The sequence below is a fragment of the Aulonocara sp. 'chitande type north' Nkhata Bay genome, linkage group LG15, assembly GCF_057382095.1.
Source record: "Aulonocara sp. 'chitande type north' Nkhata Bay isolate Kocher_YH1m ecotype deep benthic linkage group LG15, A_spYH_male_GT1.1, whole genome shotgun sequence".
Taxonomy (NCBI): domain Eukaryota; kingdom Metazoa; phylum Chordata; class Actinopteri; order Cichliformes; family Cichlidae; genus Aulonocara; species Aulonocara sp. 'chitande type north' Nkhata Bay.
In genome coordinates, this window is record NC_141358.1 from 1141166 (window position 1) to 1159199 (window position 18034).

At 43.2% G+C, this 18034-nt stretch overlaps 2 protein-coding genes across 2 annotated transcripts; both read left to right on the top strand.

The window, feature by feature from the left end:
- Nucleotides 1-1730: 1730 nt before the first annotated feature.
- Nucleotides 1731-9565, top strand: mcm3 (minichromosome maintenance complex component 3). The gene is made up of 17 exons (XM_086264270.1): nucleotides 1731-1976; nucleotides 2220-2332; nucleotides 3292-3500; nucleotides 3604-3734; nucleotides 3824-4062; nucleotides 5504-5612; nucleotides 5696-5849; nucleotides 6223-6354; nucleotides 6837-7045; nucleotides 7134-7308; nucleotides 7389-7515; nucleotides 7598-7748; nucleotides 7980-8120; nucleotides 8205-8308; nucleotides 8404-8477; nucleotides 8869-8962; nucleotides 9052-9565. The coding sequence occupies exons 1-17, from the start codon at nucleotides 1902-1904 to the stop codon at nucleotides 9248-9250; spliced, it is 2436 nt and encodes an 811-aa protein (XP_086120396.1). The 5' UTR covers nucleotides 1731-1901; the 3' UTR covers nucleotides 9251-9565.
- A 1869-nt stretch (nucleotides 9566-11434) lies between these two features.
- il17a/f3 (interleukin 17a/f3) lies at nucleotides 11435-16535 on the top strand. The gene is made up of 5 exons (XM_086263881.1): nucleotides 11435-11536; nucleotides 13335-13403; nucleotides 13729-13934; nucleotides 14026-14169; nucleotides 15981-16535. Exons 2-5 carry the CDS (start codon nucleotides 13395-13397, stop codon nucleotides 16102-16104), a joined length of 483 nt encoding a protein of 160 aa, XP_086120007.1. The 5' UTR covers nucleotides 11435-11536; nucleotides 13335-13394; the 3' UTR covers nucleotides 16105-16535.
- The last annotated feature ends 1499 nt before the right edge of the window (nucleotides 16536-18034 follow it).

Consider the following 18034-nt stretch of genomic DNA (forward strand, 5'->3'; position numbering starts at 1 on the left):
AAGATGAAGAATTCTGCAGAAATGACATGCGTGATGCTCAGAATTTGTTGGCTTGATGTCTCGTCCTCGTGCCCCACAAACATGTTTTTGGTTTCTGGCCACACTTTGGTAATTTGACACTAAAATGATTCCTGCGAAATTTCAACCCTTTAGAAACAGTAAATGATTTTGGTGAGGAAATGATGATCACAGAAGAAGAATTAAAATAGCATGATCCAAATATAGGATAATCTTTTGGGAACCTATTAGTCAGTGCATGATGCCAGCATTCAGATTAAAAAAAGGAAAAAGTAATTATTCTGATTATAATACCGATGAGATATTCGTGATTGCAGAGTGGACCAAATATAGCAGGTGAAATTACATTTAAAGGACTTAAATGGGTGTTGATGCTGATGAAAGACATAAAACTGTCTGTGATGATAGATAAAACATGTTATTCACACCTGAAATGCAAAGCAGTGCAGATTAGAAGGTATTTGTAAAAACTAGCAGGCAAAACAACTGGTAAAGACATTAACCTTGTATATAAAATGTATAGAAGTCCATTACTGTATATAGTAACTGTTAAGTCTAATATACTCTAGTAAGCTATAGTACTTTTTCCTTTGGGAACCATCTGTGCAGTTCTGTTGAAGAAAGATGTTGAATCTATTTAATTATTCTTGAAAAATAATTTATTTCTGTGCATTTTTTTTTCACATTGCATCAAATTAAAGTTGATTACATCGATTAAGCATCATGAGGTGGAGGGTGGTTCCCTTTTTTTTTTTTTTTGCTGGGAGTTTGCAAACCTATTAGTTAAGTTGCTTAATATTTCTGCTAAGTACTCTTTAAAACACCAGAATAAGGACGATGTAGTAGGTTTAAGTTTATTAGATTGATCAGTGTTGCTGAACTATGAAATATTTTGGGTGCAGTGTATTTTTTGCATACAGGTATAACAGAATAGCTTTAGTGTTTTGTTTTGTTTTTTTAAACTTGAGTATGAACTTATACAAAAGCAAGATATTTAAAAAAAAAAACAGTTTTATTGATTAAAATCACACTATATCAGATTCATATCGGTATCGGCCGATATCCAAATTTATGATATCGGTATCGGACATAAAAAAGTGGTATCGTGCCATCTCTAATTGGAACTAATGAATTTTTCCAAAATGTAAACTCCAGATCATGAAAATCATCAAGTTCCTTGAAGTCTATAATGTTTGGTCAAAGCACAGATGTCCACATAAAAATAAAAAATAAAATACTGAAAATAGTATATTACTATTTATTATTATAGTACACAGTATGTATGCAAGTTATTATTGTTCATTTTCAGTCTTATTTTATATGAAAACTTTTAATTAAATGCAGATTGTCTGAAATGATGCTTAATGTTTATCAGTGGAAGAGTAAAATGTAACTTTAATTTGAAAGAACACATGCATGCTCCATTTGTCGTTCTTCTTCTTAAAAGTCTTGCTATGTTTTCTTATTACTGTTTATATATTTGACACTAACAGCTTTCTCTTAAAAGCTTCAAATAAATGCAAAAGTCCCACTAAAAAATGTAAACATGTGTCTATGTCGCCATCTGCTGGGCAAACATGAAAAAATCATTTTGTTCATTTTTAACAGCCTGCCACTTCCTGATGGGTTTTCGCGGGAGTTTCTCAGGGGGGCGGAGTCACGTGGTAACACGAGGCCCGCATTGGACAGTTGCACGTTTACCCGCCGACTATGTAAAGCGGTGCGTGCCGAATTGACCAATCGCGTGTCACGCTGAGCTCGCGGGCGGCACGTAGTGGCGCGAAAACCCTTCAGTTGTGCGGCTTGACTGGAGCGGAGCACTCGGAGCGGAAGGCTGTGCGGCATTTTACCGACTTTTCAGTAACAATAACAAAGCGCGCATAATGGCAACCGACGTGGGAGATGACCGGGAGATGAGGGAGGCTCAGAGGGACTACCTGGACTTTCTGGACGACGACGTAAGTCTGTTTTTTTAAATTCGCTTAAAGTCTTTGTTTGGAGCTCAGATGACAAACCATGCGGTCACAACAAAAGAGCTGTAATTTTGTATATTACAGAAAAAAATAATGCTGCTGTCAGATTGCAGATATTAGGTATAAAAAGTGTGCTTTCAAAGTTGATGTTTTTCAGTCATGCTCGTAATTTTAGTCGCTAAGCGACGTCATCAAACGTGTGCCCGTTTCTTCTGTGCATACCTGCAGCAAGACCAGGGCATCTATCAGAGCAAAGTCCGGGACATGATCAGCGAGAATAAGGCTCGGCTCATCGTCAACATCAACGACCTGAGGAGACGCAACGAGGCCCGAGCTGCAAAGTAAGACAGGAAAACTGGCTGATGCCGCACACGAAGCTGTGCTGGGCCGCACACGCAGGACTGCTTGACCCCCCCATGCTTACCTTATTGCTTAAGATACTTACACAAACCTACTGCTCCGATACAGAGAGCAGTGTTACTGAGTTATTACCACGAAAAGGTTTTGAAATGTCCAAAATGACGTCATAGTTGATGGCAATTGGCCTCCCTACAACATTGTGAGGTCCCTACAACATTGTGAGGTCCCTACAAAGTGTTATGTTGAATGGTTCCATTAATCTTTACTGTTTTTTAAAAAATAAATATTTAGACGGAAACGCATGCTCAGTTTTTCTCTTCCTGCTTAGGCTTACTTAGAAACTCGACAGGTTTCAAACTCACACAGACTGTATGTAAAGATGGCTGTAGCCATCACCCAGGCTCACACTGAGCTTCACTTATCTTGTTTTGAAACTTGTTATAAGGAGCGAAGGCTGAATCTGGCTGGAAAAACTGAGGGATGCTCAGAGACTGGTGACCTCTTAGACACACATCCAGGTTAATTCAGCCTTTGATGGGACCATGATTTACAAAATGATCATGATTTTGTGCTCAGTATAACTTGAAACAAGCAGCAGGGAAGTGTATACTGAAGTCAAAGTGCTGTTTGCCATACAGTTCAATACTAAGAAACTTTATTTCTGAGACCTGAAGGATCAACGCCCCCTACTGGCCAGCAGAAAGAATACAGGTTTAACGCAGCTTTACTTTGTCCAAAACCAGACTTGATTCATACACATTCTTCTTCCTGTTGTCGAACCTTTGAGCTCGACTCCTGTTTCCATACTGAGTAAGTAAAAAAAAAATCTGTGTGAAGCTGCACTTTGGGTGGAAAACTCGACTTGTGTTTCTCAGGATGTCATAGCCCTTGAAAACACGCGAAAAGCCTTGATAATAAAATCCATGGTTTGACTTTGCAGACTGATGAACAATGCCTTTGAAGAGCTGCTGGCCTTCCAGCGGGCCCTGAAGGACCTGGTGGCCTCTGTTGACGGCACCTACGCTAAGCAGTACGAGGAGTTCTTCATCGGCCTGGAGGGGAGCTTTGGATCCAAGCATGTCTCCCCCCGAACGCTCACCTCCCGACTGCTGGGCAGCATGGTTTGTGTGGAGGGCATCATTACAAAGTGTGAGTATATTGTCTTTATTTATTCGTGTAATCTTTAAGTGTTACAAAGTCTGTATCAAAGTGTGTGGAATGCCAATGCCTCCTGTTTGCTTCGTCCCTGTAGGTTCCCTCGTCCGTCCCAAAGTAGTGCGCAGCGTTCACTACTGTCCAGCCACTAAGAAGACGATGGAGAGGAAGTACACGGACCTGACCTCCCTGGATGCCTTCCCCTCCAGTGCCATTTACCCCACCAAGGTAAATGCGCCTCATTCTCTGTAGACTTGGGTGTGACTGCTGTCTTTATACTTACGCATTTATCTTGTGTCCTGTTTGACTCGAAATAGGACGAAGAGAACAATCCTCTGGAGACGGAGTTTGGGCTGTCCATCTACAAGGACCACCAAACCATCACAGTGCAGGAGATGCCTGAGAAAGCTCCTGCTGGCCAACTTCCGCGCTCTGTGGACATCATTTTGGACAACGACCTGGTGGATGCAGTCAAACCAGGAGACCGGGTGCAGGTGGTTGGGACGTACCGCTGTTTGCCTGGCAAGAAGGGAGGATTCACCTCTGGCACGTTCAGGTCAGCTGGAATAAAATGCTAACTGGGGTTTAACGGGTTTACCTCACTTGCCTACCATTTGTCTTCTAACTAAAGATGGACCGATCCGATATTACGTGTCGGTCCAATACTGACCTAAGTGACTGGATCGGATATCGGAGAGAAATAAAAAATGTAATTCGATCCATTAAATATCAAACAAGCACCTCACAAAACTTGCAACGCGCCGTAACTCGGCTCATAACCGTAGCACGTCGCAGCAGTATGCATCATGTGATAGAGCGGCTGTGGCGTGCGAGACCTGTCGGTGGTCTGGATAGCATTTGGAGCTTCGCTAGCAACCCGGCATTTCATCTCCGAGCAAGTGATCCCAGAGAGAAGTAAAGCAAGTGTGTAAGTTCATCTCTGAATGTTTGTAAAGCATTCGCATGTTAAGCTTAACAACCGATATATGGAGCGACTGCCTCTCTCCCTCTCCTGCTGCTACTTCAATCATGAAACTGATCAATGATCAGCTGATCGTCTCTCTTGTTTGTTTTTGGCCCACTTTGCACCAGAAAGAGGAAACCAGCGGCTGAACAACAGCAGCACGTTTAAGCTTGATAAGCTGTTGTTAGAATGTATTTAATATTACTTTCTACTCGAGGATCTTTTTCTACGTAGCTGACGTAACTGTGCAGGGGCGGATCTAGCAAAGTTTAGCCAGGGGGGCCGATAGGGCATTAACAGGGAAAAGGGGGCACAAAGACATACTTTTCTTTCTTATTCTCATTTAAAATGTTGAGCTTTTAATAATTATCTGAATCTTACACCCAAAGTTTTAATCTGATGTAAAATGTATAAAGTCCATTACTGTATATAGTAACTATTAAGTCTAATATACTCTAGTAAGCTATAGTACTTTTTCCTTTGGGAACCATCTGTGCAGTCTGCAGTTCTGTTGAAGAAAGATGTTGAATCTATTTAATTATTCTTGAAAAATAATTTAATTCTGTGCATTTTTTTCACACTGCGTCAAATTAAAGTTGATTACATCGATTAAGCATCATGAGGTGGAGCGTGAGGGGTGGTTCCCTTTTTTCTTTTTTGCTGGGAGTTTGCAGCCCTATTAGTTAAGTTGCTTAATATTTCTGCTAAGTACTCTTTAAAACACCAGAATAGGAGGATGTTGCAGGTTTGAGTTTATCAGATTGATCAGTGTTGCTGAACTATGAAATGTTTTGGGTGCAGTGTATTTTTTGCATACAGGTATAACAGAATAGCTTTAGTGTTTTGTTTTTTTAAACTTGAGTATGAACTTATACAAAATGCAGCAAGATATTAAAAAACAGTTTTATTGATTAAAAACACTATATCGGATTCATATCGGTATCGGCAGATATCCAAATTTATGATATCGGACATAAAAAAGTGGTATCGTGCCATCTCTGCTTCTAACCCCTCCCTTCTCTTTAACTCAAAGGACCATCATGATCGCCTGCCACATCAAACAAATGACCAAGGAGGTGTCGCCGTGCTTTACTGCTGACGACGTGGCCAAAATCAGGAACTTCAGTCAGACTCGTTCCAAAGTGAGTCATCTCGCTGCCTTCTCACACGTGGAGGCGTAATCCTAAATGTGAAACTAAACCCTTTAAATCTTCGTCCTTTGTAGGATGTGTTCGATCAGCTCGCTCGTTCCTTGGCTCCCAGTATCCACGGCCACGAGTACATCAAGAAGGCCATCCTCTGCATGTTGCTGGGAGGCGTGGAGAAGGTCCTCGAGAACGGCTCGCGAATCAGAGGAGACATCAACATCCTGCTCATCGGTATGAGGGCGTCGTCCTAGCTCTTGGAGTTGTAGCTCTCGAGTGTGGAAGAGTGAGAGCGTTGCTTTAAGTCAGGACTCACTTTCATGGTGACTCAGATTGTTCTAAATTTCTGGCTACAAGCTTTACATTCATGGACACAAGGCAGAGGTAAACCTCACGAACGCAGCACTGAACAATAAAATGTGTTTGTGCCATAAATCAGTATCTGTGAGAGAGACACCAGTGAAAAGGGACCTACACTTGTTCCTTGTGCTGCACCACAGGGAACGGCTACCTGAACGACTGTGCTGACAAGCTCAAGGACTCACACGTGGACATGATGGTGGTTCAGTTCTGATGGGGGGGTTAATGGTGTGTTCGTGTTTCCCAGGCGACCCATCGGTGGCCAAATCCCAGCTCCTGCGTTACGTTCTCCACACAGCACCCCGAGCTATACCCACGACTGGACGAGGTTCATCTGGTGTGGGTCTGACCGCCGCCGTCACCACGGACCAGGAGACGGGTAACGAATGTCCCCCGAATTTGTTTAGCCTAAACAAGTGAAGGACCTCTGTGTGACTGCAGCCAGCATGGCTACGCTGCAGCGAGCCTCCACCGTGTCAGGTCTCACTGTAGTCAGAAAGCGTTTGACATCTTTGCTTCGTGTCGCCTGTTGTAGCGACGATGGATGCGGCACGAGCAATGTGCTGTTAGCTAACTGTTGGTCTCTGCTAGCATGAGCTAACATGAGACAGAAACGGGGATCAATTCATTTAAAAACATTAACTGGTATTAAAGCCTCCCGCTGACCTGTGGGTCTGCTAACGCCGGCTGCTTGTTGACTTGAGTGGACTCAGTTGTCACTGATGTATTTGAAGGTTAGAATAAAGGTGTTAAAACACGTACGCCACGTGATCGGTCTGTTCAAACGTCGGCATTCAAGTGTTACACACCTGCTGTAAGTGCATTTCTTCCTGCTCAATACCAACATTTGTCCTCCGCCAGGCGAGCGTCGTCTAGAGGCTGGGGCCATGGTGCTGGCTGACCGCGGCGTGGTGTGCATCGACGAGTTCGACAAGATGTCCGACATGGACCGCACAGCCATCCACGAGGTGATGGAGCAGGGCCGCGTCACAATCGCCAAGGCCGGTATCCACGCCCGTCTCAATGCCCGCTGCTCCGTACTGGCTGCTGCCAACCCCGTCTACGGCCGAGTGCGTGACCACACCCACATCTGTCTCTGCCTGCTAGTTGATTTTGGACGAGACCTTTAAAGAAAACTCTGCTTGTCCCTTTCTGCAGTACGATCAGTATAAAACCCCCATGGACAACATCGGCCTCCAGGATTCGCTGCTGTCGCGTTTTGACCTCCTCTTCATCATGCTGGATCAGATGGACCCCGAGCAGGATCGCGAGATCTCGGACCACGTGCTCAGGATGCACCGCTACCGTGACCCCCGCGAACAGGAGGGAGCCGGTACGTCACTCGTAATAGGACGGCGAGATGAGACCGTTTTTGTCCGATTATTAAAACAACAAACGCGTTGTGTGTTTCAGCCATGGCTTTGGGCGGGACCGTAGACGTCCTGGCGACAGACGATCCAGACGCTGCGGTCGAGGAGCACGAGGAGCTGCAGATCTACGAGAAGCACAACAACCTGCTGCACGGAAGCAAGAGGAAGAGGTCTGAGAGCACAAGCGTGCCTTTGTCTCCTGTGTTGATAACGTGCGACTGCAACAGAATAGAAACGTTTGCTTTGTTTCAGGGATAAAATTGTGAGTAAGGAGTTCATGAGGAAGTACATCCACATCGCCAAGGCTGTGACTCCTGTGCTCACAGAGGAGGCGGCCAATCACATCGCAGAGGAGTACTCGAGGCTGAGGAGTCAGGAACAGCTGGGCGCCGATCTGGCCAGGGTGAGCGTGAGCCGACAAATCTCATGTGACGTAGTAAAACCTGATGGTTTCCCAGACTGAAATGTTCACGGGAGTCCTGAAGTTTGAGAAAGTGGAGGCAGCTTGTTTGCACATCTGAAATGTTCCGGGTTGCTTGAGAAGCTGCTGTTTGTGTTCTGGTTAAACCCACTGAGATGCAGATGTGCCCTGATGTGTCAGGACCCGAGTGCTAATCCTCATTCCTCTCCACAGACCTCTCCGGTGACGGCCCGGACTCTGGAGACTCTGATCCGTCTGTCCACGGCACACGCCAAGGCCCGCATGAGCAAAGCCGTGGAGCTGCAGGACTCGGAGGTCGCAGTGGAGCTCGTCCAGTTTGCCTACTTTAAAAAGGTCGGCGTTGTTTCTGCGTCCTGAGCTGAGAGGTCGAGGACCTCTGCCGTTCAAATTTATTCATATTGTTTTTTCTCTCTACAGGTTTTGGAGAAGGAGAAGAAACGTTCACGACAGGAGCACGACTCTGATTCGGAGGAGGAGGAGGAGATGCCCACGCAGCGTTCACAGCGAGCTGTGAGGAAGAGGTAGTGACACATGAACCCAGCCCCCCATGTGATAAACAGCTTTTTTTTAAAAAAATGGTGCCTTTGCTTCAGCACTGATGCTTTGTGTCCTGCAGGGGGCGACGTGGCTCTCAGGGCAGTGAGCCCTACAGTCCGTACGACTTCAGTGAAGACCAGGAAGTCCCTGAGAGTGAGCATCATGTGTTGTCACGCCACAGTGTAGTCGGTCGCCTCTTTGGTGCTACAGACCAAATGAACTTTCACATCATCCATAATAAAGTTGCCAACATTACTGTCAGTACTAGTATGTTCCTGTTCACTGCACTGAGCTAGAAAAGCAGGTTTAATATACTTTTTTTTTAAATTTGACTCTTATAAAATAGCAAATTTGGCTCATTTATATTTACATTACATTTTAAAAAGGCAAAGTCAGTATCGCTGCCGTGTAATAAAACAATATCATTATGAATTTGCATCACTGTAGGGAAAAGTCTTTGAGCGTGTAGTTCTGCATGGTTCAGGTTTAAGCAGGCTTCATGTTAGGTTCTGCATCAGGTCTCACTTTGGTGTTTGTTCTTCAGTTCAGGCCGGCACCCCGAAACCAGCCAAGCCCAGAGAGGACGAGCCCATGGATGCCTCGCTGCAGGCTGGAGATGCTGAGCTGTCTGCAGAGAGGTGTGTGTGCGTGCGTGCGTGCGCGTGTGTGCGTGCGTGCGCCTTTATTTTGAAATGTCACGGCTTCTTTCCTGTCTTTCCTCCCCCAGGCTGAAGGAGTTCAAGTCGTCGCTGTTCGCCGTGTTCCAGTCTGCTCACGCTCAGTCGGTGAAGATGAGCGCGCTGATGGACGACATCAACAAGGAGCGTCAGAATACGTTTGCAGAGGCCGAGGTGCGTGGCGCTTTGGCCCGCATGCAGGATGACAACCAAGTCATGGTGGCTGATGACATCATCTTCCTCATTTGAGACAGAAATAAAATTACTTGGACTTTTAAGAAGCCGTGGATCATAGCGCCCCCCGGCGTTCATCGGACACGTCATCTGTCGCCTCATCACGTTTGCTTTGGTTTCAGCAGCTCGGCTCTGCAAACTGGGATGAAGATAAAGTCGTATTACTTCCTGCACTTGTTTCAGTTCAGTGGTGGAAACGTTGCCTTAGAGCGTCTTTGGTCACTGCTCCCGGCGCTCTAAGGTTTTTACCTGCGTTTGTCTCTTCTGGGCTTGTATATAGTTGACACGTGTTGTTAAATAACTGTTGTGAAATATAAAAAAATAATAAAATGTCATTGGTGTGAAAAAAGGCTCTTGATTTAAGACTGAAAGCGCCGTACCTGTGCACACACGTGGGGGAAGTGGCTGCATGTGTGGTGCTGGTAATCTCTCCTGCAGGTACACAAGTGTTTACAAGAAGCATTTTAAAATCCCCGATCAATCCACACCTCGGTGTGTGTGGGTGGCAGCTCCCACGGTCGACACAGACCTCAGAACTGTTTAGGAAGTCGGCGTTCAACCTCACCCTTCTCACTTTTTCATTCTGGTTATGTGCTGGTGTCAGTTTCTCAGGTTTGCCAAAGGTCAGATGTGGCAGCGCCTCACAATCACTGCTCTGAGAATAAACTGAACTGCGGCTGCGATCGTGCTGAAGATAAGAGTGTGAACTCAACCCGCCTCAGCAACAGCGTTTCGTTTCTCTGCCACCATCCAGGACGCGGGGCCTTGAGGTCTGAACTCCTACGCCCGATTCAGCCCGTGACGTGTCAGTCGCCGTCGTTCCTCGCAGCTGCAGCCACAGTTCGATCGTAACAAATATTATTTTAAATGGGGCGATTATTCAGTACCGGGTTTGGCATCTTATATTGTCCTGGTCTACTCTGAGTATTTCCACACAGAAAATAAAAGTACAGGTGAAATGAAACTGTAAAGCTAATCGGAGCATGTTTGGTGTGCAGACCACAGGCTGCAAAGAGCAGATTTGGGTGCTGTTTGCAAAAACCCCAAAGATCGAAGCAGAGAAATCTTTATTAACACGAATATGGTGTTAATGTTTCTTCTTTGTAGTTTGAGAAAAAGGAAACGTGTGCAGCATTTTGTATGAGCACATTTCTTACTCCTGTGTGAAATATCGTGTTTGGGACGTTGTCTGCACGACACAGATGTGTGACCGTGTTTTACACACAGCTGCAGACGCTCGCCGTTTTACCTCTGACCTTATCTCCTCGTACATCGCGCTTTGGATCAAACCTCCATACGACCTGTCGCCCAGTTTTTGTGTAATTTGGCGAAGCTCAGCTTCTTCCTTCCTCAAGAACGGCTTCGTGCGAGCCTCCACCCCACTGAGAGCATTTCTGAGCAGCTGAAGGATGTTTTGCTGGTGTCTCTCCTGTTAAGGACGTGACTTTAGGATACTTCTCATTTCTACAAGGACTGGATTAAACATAAAATCAGCCAATGAGAAAAGAGTTTTTTGAAAGACCTTCAGAAATAGAAAATATAAATACATTAGGGCTGAAGACTTTGTTTTACAGTACTGTAAATGACTTTGCAGTGTCATTCTTATAAATCTGATATCAAATCATTTATATATAAACTTTACGTGTATCAGCTTTGTGGTTATGGTAAACCCAGCGCCTCATTTCACATAAAAAGCGTGGGATTCATTAGTTGACCTCATTGACGTGTTTTCAGTTTCCATTGCACGAGTCCATCAGCGGCTCAGCGCTGCTCTGTAATTCCCTTTAACTCACTTTTTTTACCCTAGCTTTCAGAGCCATACTTGTGAAAGAAGCCATATCAATAAATAATCTTGAACTTGGGAATAATTATGCTGTTTGACTGTTACATAACCCGCCATAACTGAGAAATACATTTGGCTGCTGTGTCTGAGTAAGGAAGTGATGCTTGTTCAAAGAACATAACAATACAAAAAGAAATAATCTGTTCATCCTAAATCCACTGAGACTTGAATCAGGTCTTTTATGGTGAGTGTGAGGCTGTTAACACTGTGGCACTCGTTTGTTTCAACCTGATTTACACCAACTCCCATGTAAATGGGAGCGCGTGCTTCCCTTTAACTCCCCGCTCTGTGGTTACATTATTAAAATAGAACATCTTAAAATTGTTTGTTTATATGGAAAAACGGCTACACTCGCCGACTGCACCATAAAGTGAACAGCCTGGCCATAACTTCACTTCAGTTGATATCTCTCTAAAACACTGTGTTTGGGACACTCAGGCTTTGGTTCATTTTTAAAGGTTTGAAACATTAGAGAACTCAGCTTGGCTTTAATTGAAAAGTTTGACACAATGGGATAATAATTAAGTTGTTATTTTTTTCATAGTGTGTCAGTTGAGAAAGCAAGTGTCCGTCTGGTGTGTCCGCTGTAAATATAAGCTAGTTAGCTTTGTTTAGCTTAGCTTGGCTTGTTTTAAAGACTGGAAATGGGAAAGTCCTCAAGTTAATCCAGCTAAAGAAGTTTACAGCACATTAAAACACACAGCCTACCTCAACATGGACTGTTTATACTTAATGTACAAATGAAACAATCAGAATGTCAGTTTTGGCAGATTTGAACTGCCATAGCTTGCCATAGCTTTATGCTAGGCTATGGTAAGCTAACTATTCCTCTTTAATTAATGAATATCAAGTAGTATCAAAAACTCTCAACAATTCTTAAATTGGTACGACAGCCAATAAATGGACTTTATAGATATGGCGTTCCTGGGCCTGCGCTCTCCTGGAGATCTTGGTTTTGGGATCTGCGGGAGCCGCTCGCCTACTTTGGGGCCACTGCACCGAGGCCTCCAGTTACCACGCAGACCACTGCTGCCTTCACCCTCGGTCCTTCTCCAGCTTCTCGTGTTCATTCTTCCCGATGTTGCTATCAGTTGGTGTTGCTACATCTATCACTAGAGCTGTTTGTCCGTCTGTATCTGGAAGTCCAACGGGATCTTAGCTCGGCCATTCTCAGTCAGAAAGAAACTTCTTTATTTAAAAATGAAGTTTTTTAAAACCCATGTTTGATTGTTGAGTTTCTATAGTACTGTTGGTTTGCCTGATTTTAGATGGCTTTGTGCTTTTACCTGAGCTATCTGGGCCAAACTGGGGCTTCTAAAAGCACTTTACATGAAAGCTAAAGAGCTTGGAAAGAAAGCTTCTTCGGTGTTCTTCAGAAACCATTTCTCCTAACTTCACTATATATGTTACACAAGGAGAGAAGATGTTATCACATGGCTTGCATTTAAGAAGTATGTTGATTCATTACCAGAAGCTGTGTCAGCATTTCCTTGACCTACATTGTTTAGAGTGAGTTTGTGCGTAGGTGTAGTTACTAGCGTACCATTTTCTATGTTTCAGAAAAAACAGAAAAAGTTGATGCAGTTCAGCTTAATTTGTTTGTTCCTGTTTGTTTCTTAAAGTGATAAAAGTTACAACTTGATGTGAGTCGAGATAATCAGAGCTCTGCGGATGTGCACACACACACACACACACACACACACACACACACACACACACACAGAGTAATTGTCACTATTTCACTTTGCTTTTTGATAAACGAAATTCCTTGCAACTGCATTTGAACACCCGTATCACATTTTACACCTTGAATTTGACTTTCACATCAATCCCTGCTAATTTTGTTTGTTGCTGAACATTTCCCCCGATGAAACTGTGAAGCAGATTATAATTTTCCCAACAACTTCAAAACGACGGAGGGGTGCAGGACAGCTTCCACACCTTTGTCTGACACCTTCTGAAAGTGTCAACATTGAACGTTTGTGCAGGGCAATTATACTTTTTGTAGCAGGTCAAAATGGGGTCAAATGAAAAAAAAAACCCCAAAGACCTTAAGAGTTTTGAAGATTTCATAGTAAATATGCTACATGATACAATCGCACATAACACGCACAGTTAGTCGGCACGGAAACAAAACTCTTTTCGAATATCAGCCGCGTTTCTTCAGAATCGGTGACAGTCAGAGCGGAAATGCATCTCACATGTTGCCAGCACACCAACTCAGTGTGCCGGCGTATAACCGCTGCTCGACTGCAGACGTTACAGGATACCACAGGAGGGCTTCACAGTTACGCTGGGCTTTGAGGCAACACAGTCATGCTGCTGGTGAGTCGAGCTGCTTTATCCTTAACTTTTATCGGTGATTATTAAATTAGAGCCACTTTTAGACAATGTAATGTAAAAAAGTAGCACATTTGATTTCTGAACACTTATTTCATGACGCTGTCCCAAAATCAGGATGCCGACATTTTCCCTAATCTGTAACGCACGGCAGTGATTAAAAACAAAATGCCTTTTGGATTTATTCACTGATTATCCAGCCAACTAGGAACTGGCAGCAGTCGTAAAGTTCTATTTTCTTTGCTCACATGTGTTCTAGCTGATGAAGCACTTTGACACGCTGTGGCCTGCGCGCTCTTGTCTTGCTTAGGTGTTGAGAGCTTTGCTGGTCCTGAGTTTGGCTCCCCTGCTGCACGGCGCCAGGAAAAGCCAGTCGGTCTCAGCAAAGCTGGGGCCCAGAGCTGGACTGAAGGGCAACAGTGTGAGGTTGGTTATAGATCCTTCAGTGCTGCCGCACTTCACCGCAAAATCTCCCTCAAGCATCGCCAACATGTCTCTGTCACCGTGGACGTACATGTAAGACCCTGCTGTTATTCATCTATGTTTCACTGGGCCATGTTAATCTTTAGGTTACAGTTTGTTTTTTCTCTGACCCATCCGTCCGCAGTGACTCGTCCGTGGACTCTCGTTTGCCCAAGCATATCTCAAACGCCCAGTGCCTCACCACTGGCTGTCTGAGTCCACAGGGGGGAGGGGAGGATAGAGGCCTGGAGGCTAAACCCATCAAGTACGAAGTTCTGGTCCTCCACAGGTGAGCTGCTGTGGAAAATACTCGCTTTGCACTTGGTTTTGTTTTCATCAGAACAGCTAGAATTGCTCTTGTGTTCAGTTTCAGTTCATTTGCAGACAGCCCTGATAATAGAAAGAATCCAGATTGAAGCTCGTTGAGCACAAAGTACATAAAGAGACAACAGCCACAGAAATGTAGGAGCTCAGTGCAGGGATACAGTTTTCACCATCATCATCGGTGAAAGCTGTTCTACCAACGGAGCGCAGTCACAGACAAACACGGCGCTGGCGCTTGTTGGACATTTCTCTCCGTACTTCACGTCCTGATATGACTGCGCAGGTCTCAAACAGGAAGAAGCAGCAGGTCTTTCCACTTAACCTAGAAAACAGGAGCCGCTGGGTGTTTCCATGCCGATGCCGACTGACCACATTTTCTTCCTCACAATTTCTTTCTTAATATTTTAAACTTTTTAAAATCATCAGCTAAATTCAAAAACTGTAGATACGTTACAAAGTGTATCCAATGTTTTTCAATTAGTGTGCGGTGATCACTCGGACTTTAGTTTTCAAAGAAAGGACTCGTTTTGTTTCAAATGTTATTCGTTTGTTGTTCAATAAATTCTGTGGTTAGTTTGTTTGTCACAATGTGATGCGCAACATTTAGCTTTGAGGGGTTTTTTCTCTCCAAAACTTTGTCATGAGTGGCATTAAAAATATTTTTTTACTATTTAGTACTAAACGTTACTTTTAAAAAATACTTTACATTACAGTATTTACAATATTTAATAATTTATACTACTACTAATAATAAATTAATACCCTGTCATTAGCCCTTTGGTATTTTTCCTTTACTTTTACTAAGTTTACTTTTTAATTAAACTATTTTTAAAACTATTTTTTAGTATTTTAATACACTTTGTGTGGATATGAACTGAAATATAAATCATTTTGAATCTAGTCTTCAAAGAAATCCCAAAGAGCTGCTTGTGTTGATCTGGACGTCGCGTTTTCAGTCGGACGTTTCGTCGCTCATCCAACTTCCTCAGAACAGAATCCACATTTTGGGATTTCCTTGCCTGGATAAGCATCAACACGTCTTTAAAGATTGTTTTCTCACACGTTTGTCACTCGGACCTCTTCCCAAACATCAGCGAATGAATGTGGGCGTCTGGTAGCTGAATAATGTTGAGGGTTTTTTGTTTGTTTTTTTAAAGTTTTGTATTTAGATCAACTATATTCCTCAATTTTCCAAAAGATCCATCAAATGAGTCTGCAGTCACCAGGTATCACTGTTTGATAAACACAGTTTTAGAGGGTCCACGAGTGGGCGACGTGGATTCTTCAGCCTAATCTGTAACGTTGTGATCAGGGCCGTCCCATTTTGTGCTTTTGTCATCAAATATAGCTCCATATCACCCGGGCTGTTTGGCACTGTTGTCATGCTGCAGAACCAATCAGATCCATCCTTTGTGGCAATCTGTGATAAAAACACAAACATCCTGAAAAACCGCAGTGCAGGTTGTGTACAGTAATGTGTTAGTTAGCAGGTCAAAGGCATTTCTATAGAAGCAGAACCACAGTATACATACAGATGTACGTTCTGGTTTTTCACTGTTGTTTCCCATATAAACCACATTCAAGACAAAACAAAGATGTTTAGAAAGTCGTTGCATAGCTTGCAGCCTTTGCAAAATACGTGTAACTGAATTAAACTGAGAGCCTTCATTTCATTTATCTCCCCCACATTATATAAAGCCCCTTCAAACACAGTGCTCTCGAAGGGGCTGTAACCTTTCAGTTATATATTTACAACTCTTTCCTGCATCACCACAGGGTCCTCAAACCGTCTAAGAAAAAAGGGAGGAAGGCGAGGAAGCAGTACATCTTCACACTGGGGACAGAGGTGATCACAGCTGGCTGTACCTGTGTGAGGCCCACTGTCATACCTCAGGGGTAGGAAGGCGACGACTTGTGATGAACGCATTTCTTTCAGCACGCTGTTTTTACCCTGTACTAACCTGCATTCTGCAAGTTTGCTTTAAGTTATAACAGGTTCAGATATGAAAGTAAAATGTGTAACATGAAAGAGTCATTTTTGACCTGTGTGATGTTTTAGTGCTTGCGTTTCCCCGTCTTAGCTGTTAGCAGTAGGGCTTGCTTTGTGACTCTGATAGCTTTAAACAGCTGCAAAGTGTGTGTCTGCCCCCTTGTGGTCGCGAGGGCTTTATTGTAACTTTAATCAGAGATGGTAGACGAAAGAATGTGAGCCTTGAATTGTTGTTGACATTATTTGTACATGTTAAATAATATTAATTTTGTGGATATGTGTCTTTTTTATATTTGTTCCTATTTTATTCCTAATTCGGTATTTTGCTTTTTACATTTTATACGAACTATTTTCATTTCATTGTAAACATTATAATTCATAATTAAAAATGTGTATCTTTAACATCTGAATCAGCTGTGACACAAATAATAAACTCAGGTCAAATTATCTTTATGTTAATAAATGCATTTCACAGTATTTTTAATGACAGCATTATTTTTTGTTGGTTGCTCCTTTTTTTGTAAAATATTATAGACTCACATACATGTAACTTTCATTTTAAGCTAAATATTAATTGACTATAGTGGCACTCGATGTCCATCTGCAAGCTGCCTTGCAACCCACCTTCATCCCAGCTCATCCTTTCTGCAAGTAAGTGCTTATGCGATACCCCCAGCCCCTGGGAGACACCTTTGACTGCTTTTTCCCTTGTAGGTCGCAGCTTATCTCTGCCTGCCCCAAACTATGATGTAGTTTTAGTCATAATTTAAGCACCTAAACTCATTTAGGGTCAGTCTATTTTTTGCCAGCTGAAGATTATCGAATACTAAATCTGAAGTTGATTCAGTCGACTAAAATATAAATACATAAAAGTTTGTGTTTTTACCGAGAGTTGCTCTACACGTTTTACAAAGTGTCTTATTTTCTTTGACATCAGTTGCGAGATGTGTCCACTCTTTGCTTTCTCCTTGGCATCGACATTTTTTATGCTTTTTCAGGAGAAACATAGAGCATGAGAGCTAGTTGTACTTCCACCTCCGTTTCCTAGGGACTGAATGGTGTGCGTGGTAAACTTTGCTACACGAGGAGCTTACTTCTGATTGGATCACTTCCAAACTCCTCCCACCTTTCTACATGACTTGATTCGATTCGATTGAATCTCGTCTCTCCAGAATTTTCTCATCTCATTTTTATTCCGGGACAAAGTCTCGGCACATTTCATCCTAGTTTTTCTACAGATTGCATGCAGTTGCAAACTGATAGCAGACTGAATGTCTTATGGCCATTTTATCACCACCCTGGTGAACCAACGTCGCTTTGCAAGTTGAATACACAGAGTGGCAATCATTGTGATTGTGCTGTGATATCCCAGCTACCAGTGTTTGTCTGTCACGGAAATCAGTGTCAAAAATATCACCATCAAATCTGAAAATTATGAGAAAGTTCGAGTTCAGCCAAGCTGCTTTTATTGATCATGCCAAATAGGTACAATCAACCCAGCCTTGAAGATATACAGCAACACACAGTTACAGCAAGTACAAAGCCCATGTACGACTCCCCCGTTACAGCGCAAACATTTGAGACACTTCAATCAAATCAGCATGACCAAACCACTTAAGCACATTTGATCCCCATTTTAATGTTTTAGGTTGGAATTGCTGTGAAAACCATAAACAATCAGAGACACCAAAGCAAGTCAGTCAGATCACAAATCGACCCACCGAAGCCAGAAATACGTCTAAACTGTGAACTGCAGTCAGTCACTGTTTCACCTCCTCGTAATGTGAATGTTTTTACTGTATATGTTCACTGCTCTTCTGGTATGAATACCGTGTGTGCT

What these genes read in the sequence shown, in the direction of transcription:
- mcm3 (XM_086264270.1), top strand. Translation starts at nt 1,902, where the DNA reads ATGGCAACCGACGTGGGAGATGACCGGGAGATGAGGGAGGCTCAGAGG. An exon ending in CCAACCCCGTCTACGGCCGA is followed by an intron (nt 7,046 to 7,133) that starts GTGCGTGACCAC and finishes CCCTTTCTGCAG; the next exon opens with TACGATCAGTATAAAACCCC. An exon ending in AGTTTGCCTACTTTAAAAAG is followed by an intron (nt 8,121 to 8,204) that starts GTCGGCGTTGTT and finishes TTCTCTCTACAG; the next exon opens with GTTTTGGAGAAGGAGAAGAA.
- il17a/f3 (XM_086263881.1), top strand. An exon ending in CTGTCACCGTGGACGTACAT is followed by an intron (nt 13,935 to 14,025) that starts GTAAGACCCTGC and finishes ATCCGTCCGCAG; the next exon opens with TGACTCGTCCGTGGACTCTC. An exon ending in GAAGTTCTGGTCCTCCACAG is followed by an intron (nt 14,170 to 15,980) that starts GTGAGCTGCTGT and finishes GCATCACCACAG; the next exon opens with GGTCCTCAAACCGTCTAAGA.